The following is an 18,372-nucleotide window of genomic DNA, read 5'->3' as shown; positions in this document are numbered from 1 at the left end:
TGTTAATATGGTGACTGAATCAGATCTTAAATCGAGGCTCGAGTCCAATATTCCAGATTTATTCAGCTCTATTGTTACAGATATATCTGCTGGGTGCGGTCAGTCATTCGATGTAGTTGTTGTAAGCAACACTTTTGAAGGAAAGAATAGACTAATGAGAAATCGTCTAGTCAACAAAGCCCTTAAAAATGAGATTGCACAGATACATGCATTCACCTGCAAGTGCTACACGGAGAGCGAATGGAAGAAAATTGTAGTTTAAACAGCATTCGTGCGCATTTCATCTGCAAGCGAATGCTATAAGAGTTTCGTTATGTATCATTAAATAAGTTCTGCAAATTTTCATCAAATGATATATGGCGGTGGCTCATCATCACTTCCCCAGTTAATTCCCTTATAGTTCAATCCAACAAAGCTTAACCTCCTTTTCTCAAAGAGCTGTCTTTGCTCTGAAAGCTCTTTTCCAGAGAGTAAAACAGCGTTGTTCTTCCCCAGAGGAGAATATATTGTAGACCTCAATTTATGGAGTTCTGGTCTGTAATTGAAGTAATTCGTTTCTTCCAGTAAATTGAGTTTTCTTGGGGAGTTTGCTCTTGATACTACTATCTGTGGCTCAAAATTTAATGAAGGTTTATCAGTCTGCGAAAAATACATCGGATTCAAATTTACCGGCAACTTCAAAGTACTCACAGAGTTAAGTGTCGCAGGGGAGTAAGCTCTGCTTTCAAACTCGCTTCTACAAGGAGCAGTCATTAATGAAAACGGCTTAATGAGCTTAAGTGGACGAGGCGCTGTTAAAATAGGATCTTCACTCTGTATGCTTAATGGGGAATCAACTTCGGTGGTTTCACCCTCTCCTGAAGCATTGGATGGTTCTCTATTTGTATTATCTTTATCCTTGAGACTTTCATGATTACTGCTTTTTTTCGACTTTGCAATCTTGATTTTTCTTCTTCTGGGACGAACATTCTCATCTGTGCTCCGTTCAAATACACGATTTTGAATACTTGTTATTGTCTTTAAATCATAAGCATTTCCCTCTAGGACTTTTGCGGGCAAAATATTCTGATCTGCCTCATGAAATGCATAGTTTGATACCAGAGAAGACGTTGATCTCTTCATATCAGCAGGCTTCTCTTTCTTCTCACAAAAATTAGCATAGTAGTTTGACAAGGAGGGAATTCTTGAGTTGAACCGTCGTAAGTTTTGTCTCTCGAGACACCCAGGGATTGTTGATGGAACATTTAACACAGTAGCATTTAATGAAAGAGTTTGACGTGATGATATCAAAGTCGAGAGTCGAAGCATGTTGGCCGGAGAGAGTTCTAAATCTGATTCTTCTAACATGACCTTCAACAATGGCACTGTTTTAGTACAGTCTCTTTCCTCATCCCCTTTGTCACTTCCTTCAATGACATTCCTATTTGTTTCCTCTGCTGTAAACAAAGTTTGGGACATGTTGAAAATAACACTGGGCAACACCTCTTTAAATAGCATTTGCATTGATTTTTTTAATCTTTTTTCTATGGTTGATTGCAGAATTTTAATGGAGCAATCAAATTTGAAATCGAGATTCACATCATTGAAGGATATTCCGATACCTGAATTTTTTACAAACAGATTAGTTATTGCCTCAAGACGAATTTCGCTGAAAACCATAGTAATGGGAATGGTGAAAGAATCCTTACAGATCATAGTCGGAGTGGTAAAATCTGGCGAATAGTCCGAATATACTAATAACAAATTAGATTCAATTTCAGTCTGAATTTGTAGCATCGCGTCTCTGCACGATATTTTGCAGATTCCTTTGACGAGAGACCTGGGCTGGGCGCTAATATCCAAATCCAAGATCTCAAGCTCCGGCATTGTAGGGAAATTCACCTTACTGACAATAATTTCACTTTTCAGAATATCCAACTTCTTGGAAGACATAGTTGATCTTGTCTTCGGAGATATCGTGGTAGTAGTCGTAGTTGTTGTCGTCGATCCCCTACTTTGCGGAGTTCTTTGTTCTGTGACCGTAGCCGCTCCTAGAGGCACTGCATCGGAACAGCCTGCATATGGCGCCTCTCCACAAGTCTCTGATCTAGTTACAACAGGCGACGAGGAGGAGGAAGTAGATGAGTTCAAAGCCTTTGTTAATTTCTCCTTGATATTTTCATTGAAAGAATTATCTTTGAAAACCTCAGCATTGAATCTGAATGACATATTAAGATAATTTCTGAAATTTCATATAAAGAGCTGAATTTGCAATATAATCTGTGTTTTTGATCTATGAAAATTTTCGAAATCACCTTTGCAATGGCACAGTCAAATTAAAATGAGAAGTAGCGCAACAGTTTAAAAATCTAAAGTTATTACTGTTCACTTCTTAGTCTCTTAGGGCTGGGAGCTAATATTGATCTTGATTTGACTTGTCATCCTGATCACGAACTTTTGTTCCCGCATAAAAAATGCCTTTCTCATTCGGGTAACAAATTGAGCTCAAACGCTAAGCGCCTAAAGAGATGATATATTTTAGTAAACAAAGATTATTATTTAGAACATAAGGACTCAAGGAATTCCAAGGTCCAATTCAAAACCACCTGAGTTGTTATTACTGCTTCTGAGTGTGCAAAAGACGTTTCGTTTGTCTCAGAGTCATAATTTTGAAGAATTGCTTTGAAGAACAAAAGCCAGCATGTTGAATTTTACTCTGAAAGATATTCATCAATCTTCAATAGTGGTGGCCGTTAGGGTCAGGCCATTTACCGAGGATGAATTGTCACATTTGATTAACGATGCTGAAGTGAAGAGTTTTCCGAGACTCGGTGATACCAATCTGTCACTGCCAAGAGAGGTGCTAAATGGCCACAAGCCGGATGGCGAATTCACAGAAGAATCGTCCGTGAGGCCACCAGCAATGCTGAGACCACAAGGCATAAGAAAGGTAGTTGAATGCGTGGACGACAAAATGTTGATTTTTGACCCTGCCGATAGCCTCCCTCTTAGTAGGGTAAATGATACAGTTCTAAATTCTATGTACTCACTCAAGAGGGCAAGCAGAAGAAGACTTCGAAGGAATGGTGGTGAAACCAAATTTGTTTTTGACAGGCTATTTGATGAAACTGCAACACAAGAGCAGGTATACGAATGCACCACAAGACCTTTACTTGATTCAGTATTGGATGGCTTCAACAGCACTGTCTTTGCGTATGGCGCAACAGGTTGCGGCAAGACGCATACGGTTTCTGGAACGTCTGAAAAACCTGGTATAGTGTTTCAGGCTATGCAGGAATTGTTCATTAAAATGGATGACTTGAGAGATAGTAGAGATTTCGAGATTTCCTTGTCGTATCTGGAAATATACAATGAAACCATTCGTGATCTATTAAACCCTGAAATATCATCAAAAAAACTGGTTATAAGAGAGGATAGTGAGAATAGAACGACTGTTACGAATCTTTCGCTCTATAAGCCAACAAATGTGCAAGAGGTTATGGATCTCGTAATTAGAGGTAATATGAATCGAACAACATCACCAACCGACGCCAACGAAACATCATCAAGATCGCACGCAGTTTTGCAAATCCATATAATGCAGAGTGATAAGTCAATGGACTTAACAATGAATCATACCTTTGCAACCTTATCAGTTATTGATCTGGCTGGAAGCGAAAGAGCTGCTTCAACAAGAAATAGAGGACAAAGATTGCATGAGGGAGCTAATATTAACAGATCTTTGCTAGCACTGGGAAATTGTATAAATGCACTTTGCATAAGTGACGGAACACGCAGGACGTGCCATGTGCCCTACAGAGATTCGAAATTGACAAGGCTCTTGAAATTTTCACTAGGTGGAAATTGTAAAACTGTAATGATAGTCTGTGTATCACCAAGCAGTACTCATTATGACGAAACTCTCAACACATTAAAATATGCAAATCGTGCGAAAGAAATCAGAACAAAGGTTTTAAGGAATCAGCAATCTTTAGATAGACATGTTGGGTCATATTTGAAAACAATTTCAGAGCAAAAGAGGGAAATTGATCAATTACGTAACCGAGAAGCAACCATAGTCGCTTTAAATTTAAAAAGACACAAGGTTTCACAGGAAAAGATTCATATGGCAATTGAAGATTGCATTTCAGCTGTTACCAGAAGTTATGAAACCATGGAGAATTATCAGAACGCGAAGTCAATCAAATCGCTGGTGCTTTGTAAAAGACGTTTCCTACAGCTTGTTATACTGGAGATCGCCAACATTATTGAGATAGTGAGGAATGAACCCAACACGATTGCAATCACAGATAGTTGCGGATTGTTGATCGACCAGTTGCAGGGGAAAATTTTGGAACTAGAAGCGAAATTCGATTCACCAGATGAACTCGATTTAGCCATCAAAAACTGCCATGAGGTGTCTCTGAAAAAACTGCAAGAGATGGAGAACTGGAGCAATCTGCGAGACCTTGCGTTCTTCCAATCTAGATTAGACCACGTATCGGAAATGATCAGGAACGAAATTCTCGTCCAATATTCAATGATGCTCGAAAAACTACTTCAAGACAAGACACTGTCACACAGGCTCAAATGCTTGTCGTGCTGCATAATACAGAAACAAGACGTTCAAGCAGCAATCAACGATCTAGTCAAGATTGATGACGAATTCGAAGAATTTGGCCAATCATTCTTGATCCAGAGTAAGCCATCGTCCTCTTCCTCCTCCTCATCCCTATCAAAATCATCACGTTCACCGCAAAGACTGCCCATCACAAAGACCGTGCGCTGGCTCGATACAGACACGTCTCAGGTAAATCAACAAACCGAATCCGCACCATCTGCACCAAATTCACCATCGTCTTCGCCTTCGCCTCCACCTCCACCTCCACCTCACATCCATGCTGATCTCCATACTGGACCCGATCCTGCGGAGGTCGATGTCAGTATGCAAGACATTAACACCTCCTCCGACCTCCTACCAAGTAATCGGAACCGTTCCGTGAGAAACTCCCTGCTTACGCTACAACTGCTGTCCAACACTAATTGAAGTGTACGAACATCCTCCGAGCATGCTAAAAGCCAAAAGCCAAAGAAAACTGCATACGTCCTCAATGATCCTGCGGCCAACTTATTGTGGCCCAGCGGAAATCGTGAAAAGAAACAAAAAAAAATTTCACCTGTGCCGGGTGGTGAATCACTCCGTGATACTGATTTATGTTTGCACATATAACCAACGTTAATAATAAAGATTTCATGTAATGGATGTTTATAGTTTTCCTTGATCTCTCTTGAAGAGTCCAAGAACTCATTCTTCTTCTTTTTTTATTAATAAAAAAGGATTATAGAAACTGCTTCAAGTTGTGTATTAAACTTCAGAGAAAGGGGAAACGGTGCTAATACCAAGGGAATAAAACGGAACTTTTGGTGAGTTGTGGTCAAAGATAGTACATATTTGTGTTTAATTTTGGATCTTAACCCACGGTAGCAAAATTTCATTTTTCACCTTTTGTTATTACTATTTTTCATTCTCTTCTGTGATCTTTAATATACACATTACATTAGAGTAGGTCTATTCACTAAGTTGAACAGCGTCTAGCCTATTTCTTTTACTGGATTCCAAGCTAGCTTCTGCTCGGTGATTTATAATCGAAACACTAGAGGGAGCGTGCTATTGGTATCTTTAGCGGTGTAACATTTTTTGGAGCTTTCTCAACCGGAAAGACTTTTCTGAGAGACAGTTATTAATTTAATTTGTCCTGTTACACTTAACTGCTTTTTTTATCTATTTTTTTTGTTGATTTTTTTTTTTTCATTAATCCAGGATCATGGCTACGTTCATGTATTATCCAGGCCATGTTGCCAACAGTGGTGTTCGTCATGGAGCTCCAATGAATCAGCAACAACAGCAACAAGGGCCAACCTATCTAGCTGCAGGTAACCAAGGAACGATTAATCCTTACGGATATTATCAGCAACAGCCCATGCAGCATCCTGTTCAGCAGCCCGTGCATCCGATGGCACATCAACAGTCCTACTTTAATCAAGGACTGGTGCCACCACCTATTCAGCATCATCCTCATGCCTGTCATCGCCATACGTGTAGTTTCCCACAGGCGACTTTGCCTCCTATGGGAATGTTTTATGGTGTGCCCCCTGCTCCCATATTACCACCGTTGGCTATCGAAGAACCTGTTGCTCGTGAGGAATCTGTCAATGGTGGTGTAAATCAATTTTTGGATTATGATTTGGATCTGATTTCAGATTTCGTTGTCAAAAATGCATATATTGCATTCGGTACTGATGCGAGCACTATCATAAGAGAGACAAACTCTACCGAAAATATCGATCTTTTTACTAAGGGCGTCTCTTCAGTTCTAAATGCTACGAGATTGCCATCAGTTACCATATTTTTGGCAATAGATTTATTGCATAAGTACATTTCAAAATTGCCCCAAGGCATCGAAAGTCTTGGAGGTAAATCGGTAAATGTTATTTATCAAAATACAATGATTGCTTTAGTTCTAGCCAATAAATTTAATGATGATAAGACCTTTACTAATAAGTCATGGACTCAGGCAACCGGAATGACTCTGAATTCTGTTAATGACTATGAAAAAGAGTGGCTAGAAGTACTTGAATGGAGATTGTTTCAAGACAAGTTTACTTCATATGAAAAACTTTCTCACTCCTTTGAATTGTTTTGTCAAGATAAAAGATGTCCATCTCCACCAAATTTGTTACCGACACCTCATTCTACTGATAACTACTTATCACCATTGTCTGGCTATCAAACACCGGCCCAATTAAAGGCAAATATCTATTCATCTCCCTGTTACTATAACGAAGATCCAAATGATTGTCTTCATAGTAATCGTTCCAGAATTGGTGTGATGAATAGCTCTCCCATTAATCGTATCCAAACTTCTCAAAGTGTTGGTGTTTTTGGTATGAATGGTAGTACCAATTATAATCCAAGCTATTTTCAATATGGAATGCAGCAACCAAATGTGGAATCGATTAATATGGGGGTTTCTCCTAATAGATCGTGGACTGTCGACGAAAATTTCCACAATCCTTCGAAACTGGCTCAAATGGACAGCAGTTATTATTGTTATTCTGCTGTTTATTGATTATTGAGGAACAATCTCTTGCAAAATAATCATTTGTTTTTCTGCCTATTATTTTTCTGCCGCCACCTGCCGACGTTTCATTCCTCATTGCTCTTGAAATTGAATTAAAGATCATCTGAAGGATCTGTATTGTTCATTTGATCAATTCTCAACCCTCAGATTTGTCTAGCCAAGACGAAGCTTTAGCGATTCTGGTTTTCCTTCGTTTAGCATACAATTTATTATTTTTCAAACGCAAACTTCCTTTGATGTAATACTATAACAACATCAAGAATGAAGCAATTTACTTTTTTTTTGGGTTTACTTATTACATATTTTTTTTTGGTTAATCTTTTCAGGTGTGCTTTTTCTAAAGAGTATACAATTTTTTACAGTAATAATGAATAAATTGAGGGTTAAATGTTAACCCAAGCTTTACCTATGAATTTAACACCTTTTTTGCTTTATAGCGGCGCATAAGATGTGCTCTTTAAGTTTGAAATTGATAAATTTTTTGAATTAAGCGAGACCATTATGCGCCGCCAGCTTCTCTAAACCATCTTACACTTCTATCCATACAGACACAGCATAATCCTTCGTTTGTATCGCTGCCCATTCCCTTACGAACACCTTTATTGATAAATTTAACTGCCATTACAGGCGGAAACTTCAAGGAATCCCCGTGCTCGTCTTCTAACAGTATCTCTTGTTCTTCCTCAATGTCGCTCGCGGTTATATTCAAAGTCGATACGCGTTCTCTCGATTTTACGTCCCAAACTCTAACTTTACTGTCATATCCACAACTGGCCAGAAATTCACCTGTGGAATTGAATGATAAGCCAAATACCCAACCACTGTGTGCAAATGCCCCAATAGTTGCCTGATTGCTGTGCGTTGGAACGGTTAAAGATCCTATTCTTTCACCATACTCAGTCTCATACATTGTGACACATCCGTATGAGCCTGAGTCGCTAGCGACAGCAAGGATCGTTCCTAATGGTGAGAATTTCACGTCCCTCACGGTATTGCTGTTTTGTTCAATTCCTTGTATGCCAAATGCTTCAAAATTGTGTATGGGTCGTAATGTTCTTAATTGTGAGATGACCACGTTACCGTTGGAAAACCCTGTCGCTATCAATCCAGATGATGAAATATCAATACAAGTCGCAAATGCTGGCTTTTGTGCAGGGATTTCCGCATCTAGCATTAAATGTGGGCGTACAGTTGCCGATCTGAATGTAGAATCGATTTCAGCATCTTTATCGGGTACATATTCTCCATTTCTCCTGGCTTTTGCTTCCCTTTTCATTTTTTCTTTTTGAGCTTGCTCTTCATCCAGCTCTTCTTCAAATGGATGAAACCTCCACACATATGTCGAGCCTTTGACATCTGTGGCAGCAAAGCGGTGACATATATTTGAGTCATCACTCTTGTACCATTTAATTGCCCAATATGACTTTTTGTCCTCCTTAGGAGAAAGTAAGTTGAGCTCATTCAGATCTCCAGACTCTATATCAACGTTATAGAAGAAAATGTGACCTGAAAATGACACGCATGCTATGATACAGAGTTCATTTCCACCTCTTTCTACAGAATGAAAGACTTCGACGTGGTGAACACCTGTCTTGTGAACAAATTGGCGGATATAGTTATTCCTCGGTAATTCGTTATCCAGTAGATTATTTTTCCAAAGCTTGATTGAACCGTCTCCAGAGCACGTTACTGTATATGGGTTGCACACACTCAATCCAAATATATCAGCATCATGAGCTTTGCCACAATTGGCTGTTGAGATAAATACGTTCGACATGAGCTAATCAATGAGTCTATGCACAATTTATTAAGTTTTATATACTTTCTTTGACTGAACCCAATTTCAGCTCATATCCTCTTTTTCTTCTCGTAATTTAAACAAGCAAGAAACTAAAGCCTTGCCGGAATAAATAAAACCTAAGCGGCGAAACGCATGCAGTGCTAATAGAAAGCATTCTTAAAGGTGCAACGATGGTGCATCGAGGGAGTGAGGTTGATGTAGTTTTTGATGACGTTCGAATCATCAACGAGTCGTATGCATTGTATGGTGTGAACGTCAAAATAACGCGAGCTGGTGAAAACAGTGTCAGACAGACGTTTGAGCAACATGTATTCAGACGCTATTCAGAATTCTGGGATTTGAAAAATAAATTAGAGAAAGAATTCCGAACAGAGCTGCCTTATGATCTACCAAATCGTGGATTTGGTTTATGGTCGAAAAATAAACTTTCATCTGAAGTTATCGAGTCACGGAAGAATAAACTCGCAAAATTCTTGCGCGATATGCTTAACGATTCTTTTGATACTAAGTGGAAAAATTCACCTCTAGTGGCAAGCTTCCTTAAACTACCTGCTGGTTGGAATGAAACTAATGCACACGTAACCCCTAACCAAATCGACGACAGAACTGATCTGGATTTAGGCGATCCGTCTCAGTGGATGATAAGCTTCAGAGATTCAAAGACACTTCTGTCTCAGTGTAAGAAGGACGGCAGCTCTGATAATACAAGAAATTTAATGAAACTACGATTGTCCCTTTACCAGTTGGAAAATGCACTTGACGCAACACGGCGTTCTCGGCTACTCAACGAAACAGAACTGAATAGACGCCACAGCTTGCTGCAAGCACTAAAATCAGATATTAATGAAATGGCCTTACACTCAGGTCTGGGTAAAATCACCTCAAATGATGCAGTTGATATCGGCAACGAGAAGACAGTTTTATTCACTGGTGTTGCAAAGCCGAAGTCTCCAAAAAAACCGTTAGCTGGTAGAAGGAGAATCGGAGAAACTGAAGAAACACTGCAGCTGAATAAGCAACAACTTTTGCAGCTTCATAAGGACAAAATTGCGGAGCAAGATCAAGAATTAGGGCAAATGCATATGATTATTCAACGCCAAAAAGCACTCTCGCTCGAGATGAACCAAGAATTATCTCAACAAAATGATCTCTTGGATCTTCTCGGTAATGACATAGACAATACTTCTTCGAAGTTACGCACTGCTAATAGAAGAGCAAAACAATTTAATAGTGATTGAATCCCTCCATTCGAACCCCACAGGTTGCGTTTGATCTTAGCTCATCCATCACATTTTTTAATGCGATGAAAAAAAAAAGTATTTCAATGCTTTAATTCATCACCTCAGATATTTGGTAAAGAAGGTGAGCAGTAAAGCATATCAGAGTTCTGTATTACTAACTCCACTGTAAGTGCCTCTTTTTTTGGAAAATGTCCTTCGTTCCGCCTTCTGATCCGGTTAATAGGGCTAAGAAGATAAAGGTATCTCAACTGTGTGAAATATGCCATTGTCGCAAGGCTCTAATTAGAAGACCGAAAAACTTGCAACGGATTTGTAAGCTGTGCTTTTTCCATGTATTTGAAACAGAGATACATAATACTATCGTTTGCGCCAATCTGTTCCAGAAGGGAGAGAAAGTTGCCGTTGGAGCGTCAGGCGGAAAGGACTCGACTGTATTGGCATATGTTTTGAAATTACTGAATGATCGGTATAATTACGGTATCCATATTGTACTGTTGAGCATTGATGAGGGTATCGTTGGTTACCGGGACGACTCGCTGGCCACTGTGAAAAGGAATCAGGTGCAGTATGATCTTCCATTGGAGATTGTGTCCTACAGGGACTTATACGATTGGACTATGGATGAGATTGTGGCATGTGCTGGAGTTAGAAGCAGCTGTACGTATTGTGGCGTTTTCAGAAGACAGGCTTTGGATCGTGGTGCGGCAAAACTTGGTATAAGTCATGTAGTTACAGGACATAATGCGGATGATATGGCAGAAACAGTTCTGATGAATATCTTTCGCGGTGATGTCGCAAGATTAGAGAAATCAACTGCAATTATAACTCAAAGCTCTGGGTCTCCTATAAAAAGATCGAAACCTTTCAAGTATTCTTATCAGAAGGAGATTGTTTTATATGCACATTACAAAAAACTAGATTATTTCTCTACTGAATGTTCATATGCACCTGAGGCATTTAGAGGAACCGCTAGAGAACTCATGAAAAACTTAGAACTGATCAGACCAAGCTGCATCATTGATATAATACATAGCGGTGAGAATTTGATACTTAAACCGAAAAAAAGCAGCAAAAATGAACTGAGATCAGCCTCGGAACAGCAACCTGTGGAGGTACGAAGTGATGGATCTGTTAAGCTTCAAAGAAATACTACAGCGGGGTTTATCGACGGTGGCAAATGTGAACGTTGTGGATATTTGTCAAGTAATAGAATCTGCAAAGCCTGCATACTGCTAGAAGGGTTGGAGAAAAATAGGGCAAAAGTTTCGCTGGAAAAAGACACTTCCGTGGCAGGTGCAGCTCGTTTGACAAGAGCACTAGAACGTTTGTCATTCTAGGGTAGGGCAGCGATCAGTTGGCGTAGGATAGCACATATCATTGTGCATTAGGTAGACAAAATTACGTAAAAGTGTAATCGCCATTTTAGAATTGCATCTCATAATTGGACCTCTGGCTCTCTACGCAACGTAACGCAACGAAACGCTCTGACAGCACATTCTGAGGTGCGATTCTCTGCAATAATCAGAATTACATAGTCTTCCTCCAGCAGTCCACTGATAGTTCTAAACTAAACCTAAAAGTGATGCAACGTATAATGTCAAGATGAAGCAAAAGGAATGGAAAGTTCCGGTAAAGTACAAGGTGATCTGATTACAAGGAGATTCAGTTTCCTCACTTCTCTTCACAACCTCGAGGTTGCACCACTTGATATCAGTACCATTTTTGAAACTCTACTAAATTACTATTGATATTTTTATACCGATTTAAACAAGCATATTTCTTTGTACAAACAAAGTGACGATGTTTGATTAACAAGCTGTGATTGAAAGACTTACGTATTCGTCTACTTCTTTTGTTAGCTGCTGATGCGCAAAGAAAGTTCTCTGTTTTTTGTTTCGATCTTTGAGAGTCCGGGAAGCCATTACATTTCGCACGCATGGACCCAACAGTAAGAAAGTTGACAGGCTGCTGTGAAGATTTGCAATAGCACATTCAAAACTCTTTTGACTAGCGAGGAAAACAGCCTTGCGACCTATGCGCTCATTTATAAAATCTCATCGAAAGGCCAATTCCTTGGATGAGAGCCCCCTAAAAACGAGTACTTCGAGTGGTGATCTTCTCTATTCACAAACGTCTTCGGTGGATCCACTAGTACTTGTACCCACAACGCCATCACATACATCAAATAATGGCAATGGAGTCAAATACTCCCCAGGCTTTGAGCCATTTCATCGACTAGCCAATAAAAAGATGTTCACGTCTAAGTTGTTCAAAAAGAGCTCAGCGACTAATTTGAATGCACAAATGAATATTCATTCCTCTAGTCCCAAAGAGTCTTCAAGTGCACCCGGGACGCCTCAAGTGAAGAGATGGGAGGGAAAAAGTGAACACTCGAGCTCAAACGAAGACGTCTCGAAGTTTCCTGCGATTAAGGGCACTGTTACTCATTCGTGGGGAGACCAGTCAAAAAATACACAGACAGTTATAAGGTTGAACAATCCGTCCACATCAAGTTCAGATGGGTCTGATCTTGAGCCAGCCGTGAGGATCTCGAGCTTGCGAAAAGGATCTGTTATGTCTTACTCCACCACATATTCCAATGAGAATACGCACAATACAACACGAGGGACAGATGATACACAGCACCGAGATAAGCACATTTACAATGAGCTTTCAAAAGTGAAGAGCAAAAACAGGCAGGTGAGAATACATTCGCATGATGATATTTTGCATCTAGAAAAGAGCTCAGCAGTGAGTCTTCAACTATTGGCTTCCACCTCCAAGACGCCAATTTTACACAAAGAACTATCGGAACAAGAAGACTCTCAGAATTCAGTCTCATCAGAAGAGGATGAAAACACACATTTGAATGGTCTCACTGGTGGACTTTCTACCAACGAAAAGTCTTATGAAATAAGAAAGGACTCTGGTAAAGACTATCTTGGTACAACACGTCATACACAAGGAACATCGCGTTCAAAAAGAAGTGATAGCGAACGCGATAGTACATCAGAAAATTTGACACCCTTCGATGAGAACGATTATGACGACGATGACGACGATGCTTCTAGATTTTCCTTCGAGATAAACGGTATAAATGGGAGGACATCATCCATCAAATATTACTCAAAACCAGATCCGGTGGAGTCTGTGTATATTGATGACATGTACGAAGATGAGAATTTCGATGAGGATATGAACTTCTATGAGGATAGTTTTGATGATATGGAATTTCCCTCCAACAATATCAACGCTAATCTCTCCCCCAATACGCTACCTCCATCTAATAATTTAAGAGCGTCAGCATTATCCACAAATGCCTTAAAGCCGAAAAAAACATATAATGATTTACTGGCATTGTCTGATGATGAAACAGATGATGATGAAGAGGAAGTAGGTGACGTTGATGGTACTGATCATTCTGCTCTCTCTGATAAGAATATAGAGAGAGCAGGTGATCACACGTCATCTAATCAGCAATCAAATTTCGATCCCGAAAATTTTGAAGAGACTCGAGCGGAATTGAAGAATCTCTCAAATAGACCGTTGGTAGCATCATCTCTTCTGCACGGTTTCAGTCCAGGACCCAGTAGCGCGAGATTTTCATCAAGCGTAAGGAATGGAGAAGTAAAAGAAAAAACGACAGCTAACATTAAATCATTTTCCGATATCTTCAATTTGGATGATGGCGATGATGATAGTGAAAATGATGGGATACCCGGGGAAATTTCAAGGAGCGACTACAGCTCCGATGACGAAGAAATTGAGTCAAGTCGGCCTACGATATATCTGAATGACAATTATGCTGATTTTAAGGATAACGCGAAGTCCAGCTCGGCTGCGAACGATAGCGAATCCAGAACTCTACCAAAAACGCCTGTTCGTATTCTTGTCTCATCTCCAGCGGAAGGCGCGAACATCAAAAATAGCAACGTGACACTAGATCCACATCTCAATATTAATTGCAGCGGACAATGCCTGCCGCGGCCTGCTAGGTCTCAATTACTTAAATTCCATGACTTGAGCAGCAATTTAGACTCTGAGATTCCTGGATTCATGAGTAACCTCTACTTTATCGACGAAAGTGAAGAAGACAAATATAATGAAAAACAAAAAATTCCTGATGATGACTATATTGATGAAATCAATACCGTTCCTGAGGATTTTGATTTCTCAGACTCCGATCAGGAAATAAATATGTTCAAGTCACCCCTTCGTAAAGGATCATTCAGAAGCACACATAGTTATTCTGATCAGCCTACTGGAGTTGCCAAAGAAAGCACTCCAACGAGAAACAAGCTAGAAATAAAAAATAAAACTGTAACATTCTTCGATCATGCATGGGATCGGTCACCGACTGAAAAGCAGAGACCGCTGCATAATACAATCATGGACTCTTCATTAGAAAACGACAATTACGTTATATCGCCAAATGGGACAGGCGACAACAAAAATAATCCTGTAACTCCTACAAATTCTTTCAACAAGCCAGTTCCAGAATATTTGAATGAATATTCTCTAAGCCCCATTCAGGAGAGCTCCACTTCGGTAGATAACTCTCCTGTCAGGCTGCGCTAAGAGAACAATCATATCGAAAAATGCATTTTACATACTCATCATAATTATTACTACATTCATTGCATATTGATTAAAGAAAGTTCCTATTTTCGCGTCAACCGTTCTGCAACAAATTACGGCTCATATAGAGGTTGCACTTTCATCGCTCTATCCAGTCTTGAAAGATATGATTCATTTTTATTTCGGAGTCTCAATGAGGTCTGCAACGCGCTTCCACTTTGCATGGGAAATTGCTTAGTAGCTTTTCTTGCCGATGTGTTATCCCACTGTTTTGGTATAATTTTTCTCCCGTTGGGATTTTTGCAGTCCTCCTCTATCAGTTCTATAATTACATTCTTAGCTTGATTAGCTGCATCCTCACACAACTGTAAGATTCTGGAACACTCAAGTGGGATATTTGCATGTTTCTCTGATCTCTTCCTGTAGTTCGGATCAAGCTTGCTGACTGACTGCGAGCAGCTTTCAAATTCGTCATCAATCACAAGCACCTCGGTAATGTTTCCGTCCCTCACTTCGTAAACACTACGGAGATTATCTGGCCCGCTTAAGTTTGATCTGTAAGGTCCGGCATTATTTTTCAGCGGGACTTTACCGAAAGAGTCTTGAGGTTGTGAAGTAGCATTACTTTGTTCCGTCCTCTTAGAAAACTGTGAATTACGTGAGAAGTCACTGCCGACATTCGATAAACTCCTTCTCGGTGACAGAAGATTGATGTATTCTTTATTTGTGAATTCAACTGTTGATGTCACATCTTCAAAGTTGAAAGACGCTGAAGGGCCATTGAATGAATTAATTACTGAAAGTGGTTCAATTTTCAGTCCATTGATTTCGCTCTTGATGCCCTCTATTTTGACGGGCTTCTTTTCGCTCTCAAGATTTAAATGTTCCGATATTATCTCCAGGCTAACATCGGATTCATCTACTACTTCTTCCTGCTTACTTTCATGCCTGTCAAAAATGCTTTCTTGAGGAGTGACTTTTTTACTTGACCCCACAATTGATTGAGGGGTATCTATTTTCTGCTCTTTTTTAGCATTTCCATTATCCTCATATATTGATGAGCTGTCTTTTGAGCTGCTAGGAGAAATATCTGATTTGGATGGATTAAAAGCTCTTTCAATTTGAGGGCTCATGGGAGATGACACTTTTGGACTTGAAAGATTTGAAGCAGGTGAATGAGATCTCAGAGATGAGCGCTCTGGAATCTTTGGTGGTGTTGATGTGCTCGTAAAAAAATCTTCTACTTGATGAATACTTCTGCTCCTTCTGTGACTATGACCTTTGCCTTTCTCGCAAGACAAGCTTTGCAGGAAACGCTCCTCTCTTACATTTTCAAACTGCCGTGATGTTGGAGAAGAGTCGACTTTCAGAAAATCTTCATTTCCCTGTGTTTGATTACCTTTGGGGAATACAAACTCTTGGTCCAGCTTGCCCCTCTCTTTTCCTGGGCTCAAGGTATCATCCCTTAATATATCATGATGAAGATTGCTTTCATTGTACAAGTTCGATGATCTACCCAAGTTTTTGGGCACATATTCGAGGCTCAGGTCAGGAATTTGTATCAACTTCGAAGGTGATGCCAGTATTTGTAACGAGCTGTTGTTTTCCTGCGGATTGTGTATGGTTTGATTTCTCTTTAAATTTCTAGTTTGCAGTTTTAAGTTGACGTTTGCATCCTCATCGATCCCAAGTGTTTCGCCAAAATCACAATCTGTCATGTTTAATGAAAGATCGTGTTCGGCGGATGGGATAGAAGTCAATGATAATTCAGAATTGTTTGAAATTTCACTGACACTCGTTTCAGATACATTTTTTGAATCCAGATGTAATATTGAGTCGTGACCATGATATTCACTATATCCGTCTCCATCAAAAATGAGGCTCGATCTTTTTTTTTGTTTATTCTTTGGTGATAGATATGGAGGTAAGGATATCTCCAAAGGCACGGGAACCTTGTAAGAATTTAAAGGCGAGTGCTGAGCTAAGTACAATTGCGATTGGGGTCGGAGATTCAAAGGAGAAACCTGGCTTATAGTGCTTTTCTGTGACGCTGGGGTAGTTTGAATATCCTTTTGATCTGAATTGACAGACGCTAATGTGTCTGCGATAATATCTTGCATGGACTTTTGACGACTATGTGACTTATTTTTTGTATGAAAAGTCCAGATGTTTTCGGGCACATCTAACATAATCCTTGAATGCATGTCTACGAGGTGACCATGATTATTGAGCTCTGCTGACGAACTGTTCGGAAATACAATTCTCGTCGGAGACTGCTGAATTGAAGCATCATCCTTACAGACATCGTCTTGCTGCGGTATTGAAAATCGCACCTGGGATTGAGGCGAGGTCTTTTCAATTGAACATGGACTTAATTGAGGTTGTAAATGAGATTGTGAACGACAATGTGGGGACCTCAGTATTGAATGTATGGCAGATGAAGAATTGTAGTCGGTTTTGTTTGGGGTAACTGGCAAACTCATCAAAGCCTTAGTGTTTGGAACAGGATAGTATACCAGAATCAATTATTAGATTATTTTGATTGTCTTGCCGTTACGTTTTGATGAAGATTGGAGTTTACGTCTAATAAACGCTAATGCAAGAAAAACTTGAATTGGAACGGAAGGCAAGTTACCGGATTTATAAAGCAATCTTGCTCGTTATTTGTTTGGTTTAATTCACAATGGAGTAAATAATAATCAAAAGCTTCATCTTATCCAAGCGCCGACAACCATCCAATATACGACGAAAATAGCATAAAGTGCAAAATCGGGCTGTTTACATCTTACCTTATTGGGAGACATTGTTGATACGCCAACCGCAGAAGAAAAAAACGCTGCGAATATCATTGAAAACAAGCTGTCTACTCCTTTGAAACTGAGACAGGTAACAAGTACTACCATACTTTATTATGATCACGTACCAAGTTTTGTTGTGCAAAAAGGGTATCCGATCACGAACGCGATTGATATTGCCTGATACTGTTTAGCCCTATTTATCTTTGAGTATCGTGACTTGAAAAAACGATCACTTACCTATGCCAACTGTGAACAACTAGGACAAGTCTTGAATCTGTCAGGAGCTAATAGTGAGGATAGATCATGGTGCGCATTGAATATTCCAGTATGCACTTTCTAAAGAAACAACTTATCAGTAAAATCGAAATTTACACTACTGGCGACGTTGTGTCCGATTCTGCTAAAGATCCAATAATCTTGATGAGAATCATTTTGAGTTCACAACTCTAGCTTTCTGAAGTGAACTCTTCAAATGTTCCAAAGTATAGTAGACTGTTCTTCAGTTATCGTAGGCCGCATAAGAATATGCAGAGTATAGCTTCTTCAGGTGAGCAGAATCGGTATGCATATATTTCACAGTGTTAATGTGGTAGTTGAGCATGTCTAGATCTAACTTTCCTGTAATTTTAGAAGGCAATATGATGATTCAAATAGCCGCTAACAAACTGTAGCCTCCCTATTCTCATCCTCGCTCGAGATAAAAGTACCCGTGATATGTGATGTTTACGTTGATAGCGATACATCGATTCGTTCGCGATTTCACGTTTGTGAAGAGAGGGCTGTTTAAGGACGTGAGATAATAGGTAACATGTACGTTACGGACTGATGATATC

At 39.7% G+C, this 18,372-nt stretch overlaps 9 protein-coding genes across 9 annotated transcripts; 6 read left to right on the top strand and 3 right to left on the bottom strand.

Annotated features, from left to right (window-relative positions):
- Positions 1-7: 7 nt before the first annotated feature.
- Positions 8-262, top strand: BOL2 (Bol2p; the record flags this gene model as incomplete). Its single annotated transcript, XM_037287054.1, has 1 exon — positions 8-262. One exon carries the CDS (start codon positions 8-10, stop codon positions 260-262), a length of 255 nt encoding a protein of 84 aa, XP_037142949.1.
- An 83-nt stretch (positions 263-345) lies between these two features.
- On the bottom strand, positions 346-2,208 carry MDM34 (ERMES complex subunit MDM34; the record flags this gene model as incomplete). Its single annotated transcript, XM_037287053.1, has 1 exon — positions 346-2,208. The coding sequence occupies one exon, from the start codon at positions 2,206-2,208 to the stop codon at positions 346-348; it is 1,863 nt and encodes a 620-aa protein (XP_037142948.1).
- Positions 2,209-2,680: 472 nt separating this feature from the next.
- On the top strand, positions 2,681-5,026 carry KIP3 (tubulin-dependent ATPase KIP3; the record flags this gene model as incomplete). The annotated part of the gene is made up of 1 exon (XM_037287052.1): positions 2,681-5,026. One exon carries the CDS (start codon positions 2,681-2,683, stop codon positions 5,024-5,026), a length of 2,346 nt encoding a protein of 781 aa, XP_037142947.1.
- A 778-nt stretch (positions 5,027-5,804) lies between these two features.
- On the top strand, positions 5,805-7,109 carry CLG1 (Clg1p; the record flags this gene model as incomplete). Its single annotated transcript, XM_037287051.1, has 1 exon — positions 5,805-7,109. The coding sequence occupies one exon, from the start codon at positions 5,805-5,807 to the stop codon at positions 7,107-7,109; it is 1,305 nt and encodes a 434-aa protein (XP_037142946.1).
- Positions 7,110-7,620: 511 nt separating this feature from the next.
- SKI8 (SKI complex subunit WD repeat protein SKI8) lies at positions 7,621-8,898 on the bottom strand (the record flags this gene model as incomplete). The annotated part of the gene is made up of 1 exon (XM_037287050.1): positions 7,621-8,898. The coding sequence occupies one exon, from the start codon at positions 8,896-8,898 to the stop codon at positions 7,621-7,623; it is 1,278 nt and encodes a 425-aa protein (XP_037142945.1).
- Positions 8,899-9,092: 194 nt separating this feature from the next.
- Positions 9,093-10,160, top strand: VAM7 (Vam7p; the record flags this gene model as incomplete). The annotated part of the gene is made up of 1 exon (XM_037287049.1): positions 9,093-10,160. One exon carries the CDS (start codon positions 9,093-9,095, stop codon positions 10,158-10,160), a length of 1,068 nt encoding a protein of 355 aa, XP_037142944.1.
- Positions 10,161-10,351: 191 nt separating this feature from the next.
- On the top strand, positions 10,352-11,500 carry NCS6 (Ncs6p; the record flags this gene model as incomplete). Its single annotated transcript, XM_037287048.1, has 1 exon — positions 10,352-11,500. The coding sequence occupies one exon, from the start codon at positions 10,352-10,354 to the stop codon at positions 11,498-11,500; it is 1,149 nt and encodes a 382-aa protein (XP_037142943.1).
- Positions 11,501-12,197: 697 nt separating this feature from the next.
- On the top strand, positions 12,198-14,741 carry ZRG8 (Zrg8p; the record flags this gene model as incomplete). Its single annotated transcript, XM_037287047.1, has 1 exon — positions 12,198-14,741. The coding sequence occupies one exon, from the start codon at positions 12,198-12,200 to the stop codon at positions 14,739-14,741; it is 2,544 nt and encodes an 847-aa protein (XP_037142942.1).
- Positions 14,742-14,854: 113 nt separating this feature from the next.
- FIR1 (Fir1p) lies at positions 14,855-17,224 on the bottom strand (the record flags this gene model as incomplete). The annotated part of the gene is made up of 1 exon (XM_037287046.1): positions 14,855-17,224. One exon carries the CDS (start codon positions 17,222-17,224, stop codon positions 14,855-14,857), a length of 2,370 nt encoding a protein of 789 aa, XP_037142941.1.
- Between the last annotated feature and the right edge of the window lie 1,148 nt (positions 17,225-18,372).

The sequence above is a fragment of the Zygotorulaspora mrakii genome, chromosome 2, assembly GCF_013402915.1.
Source record: "Zygotorulaspora mrakii chromosome 2, complete sequence".
In the NCBI taxonomy this organism is placed as follows: Eukaryota; Fungi; Ascomycota; class Saccharomycetes; order Saccharomycetales; family Saccharomycetaceae; genus Zygotorulaspora; species Zygotorulaspora mrakii.
The sequence above is the reverse complement of the archived record's forward strand: the minus strand, read 5'-3'. Positions and strand labels throughout refer to the sequence as shown.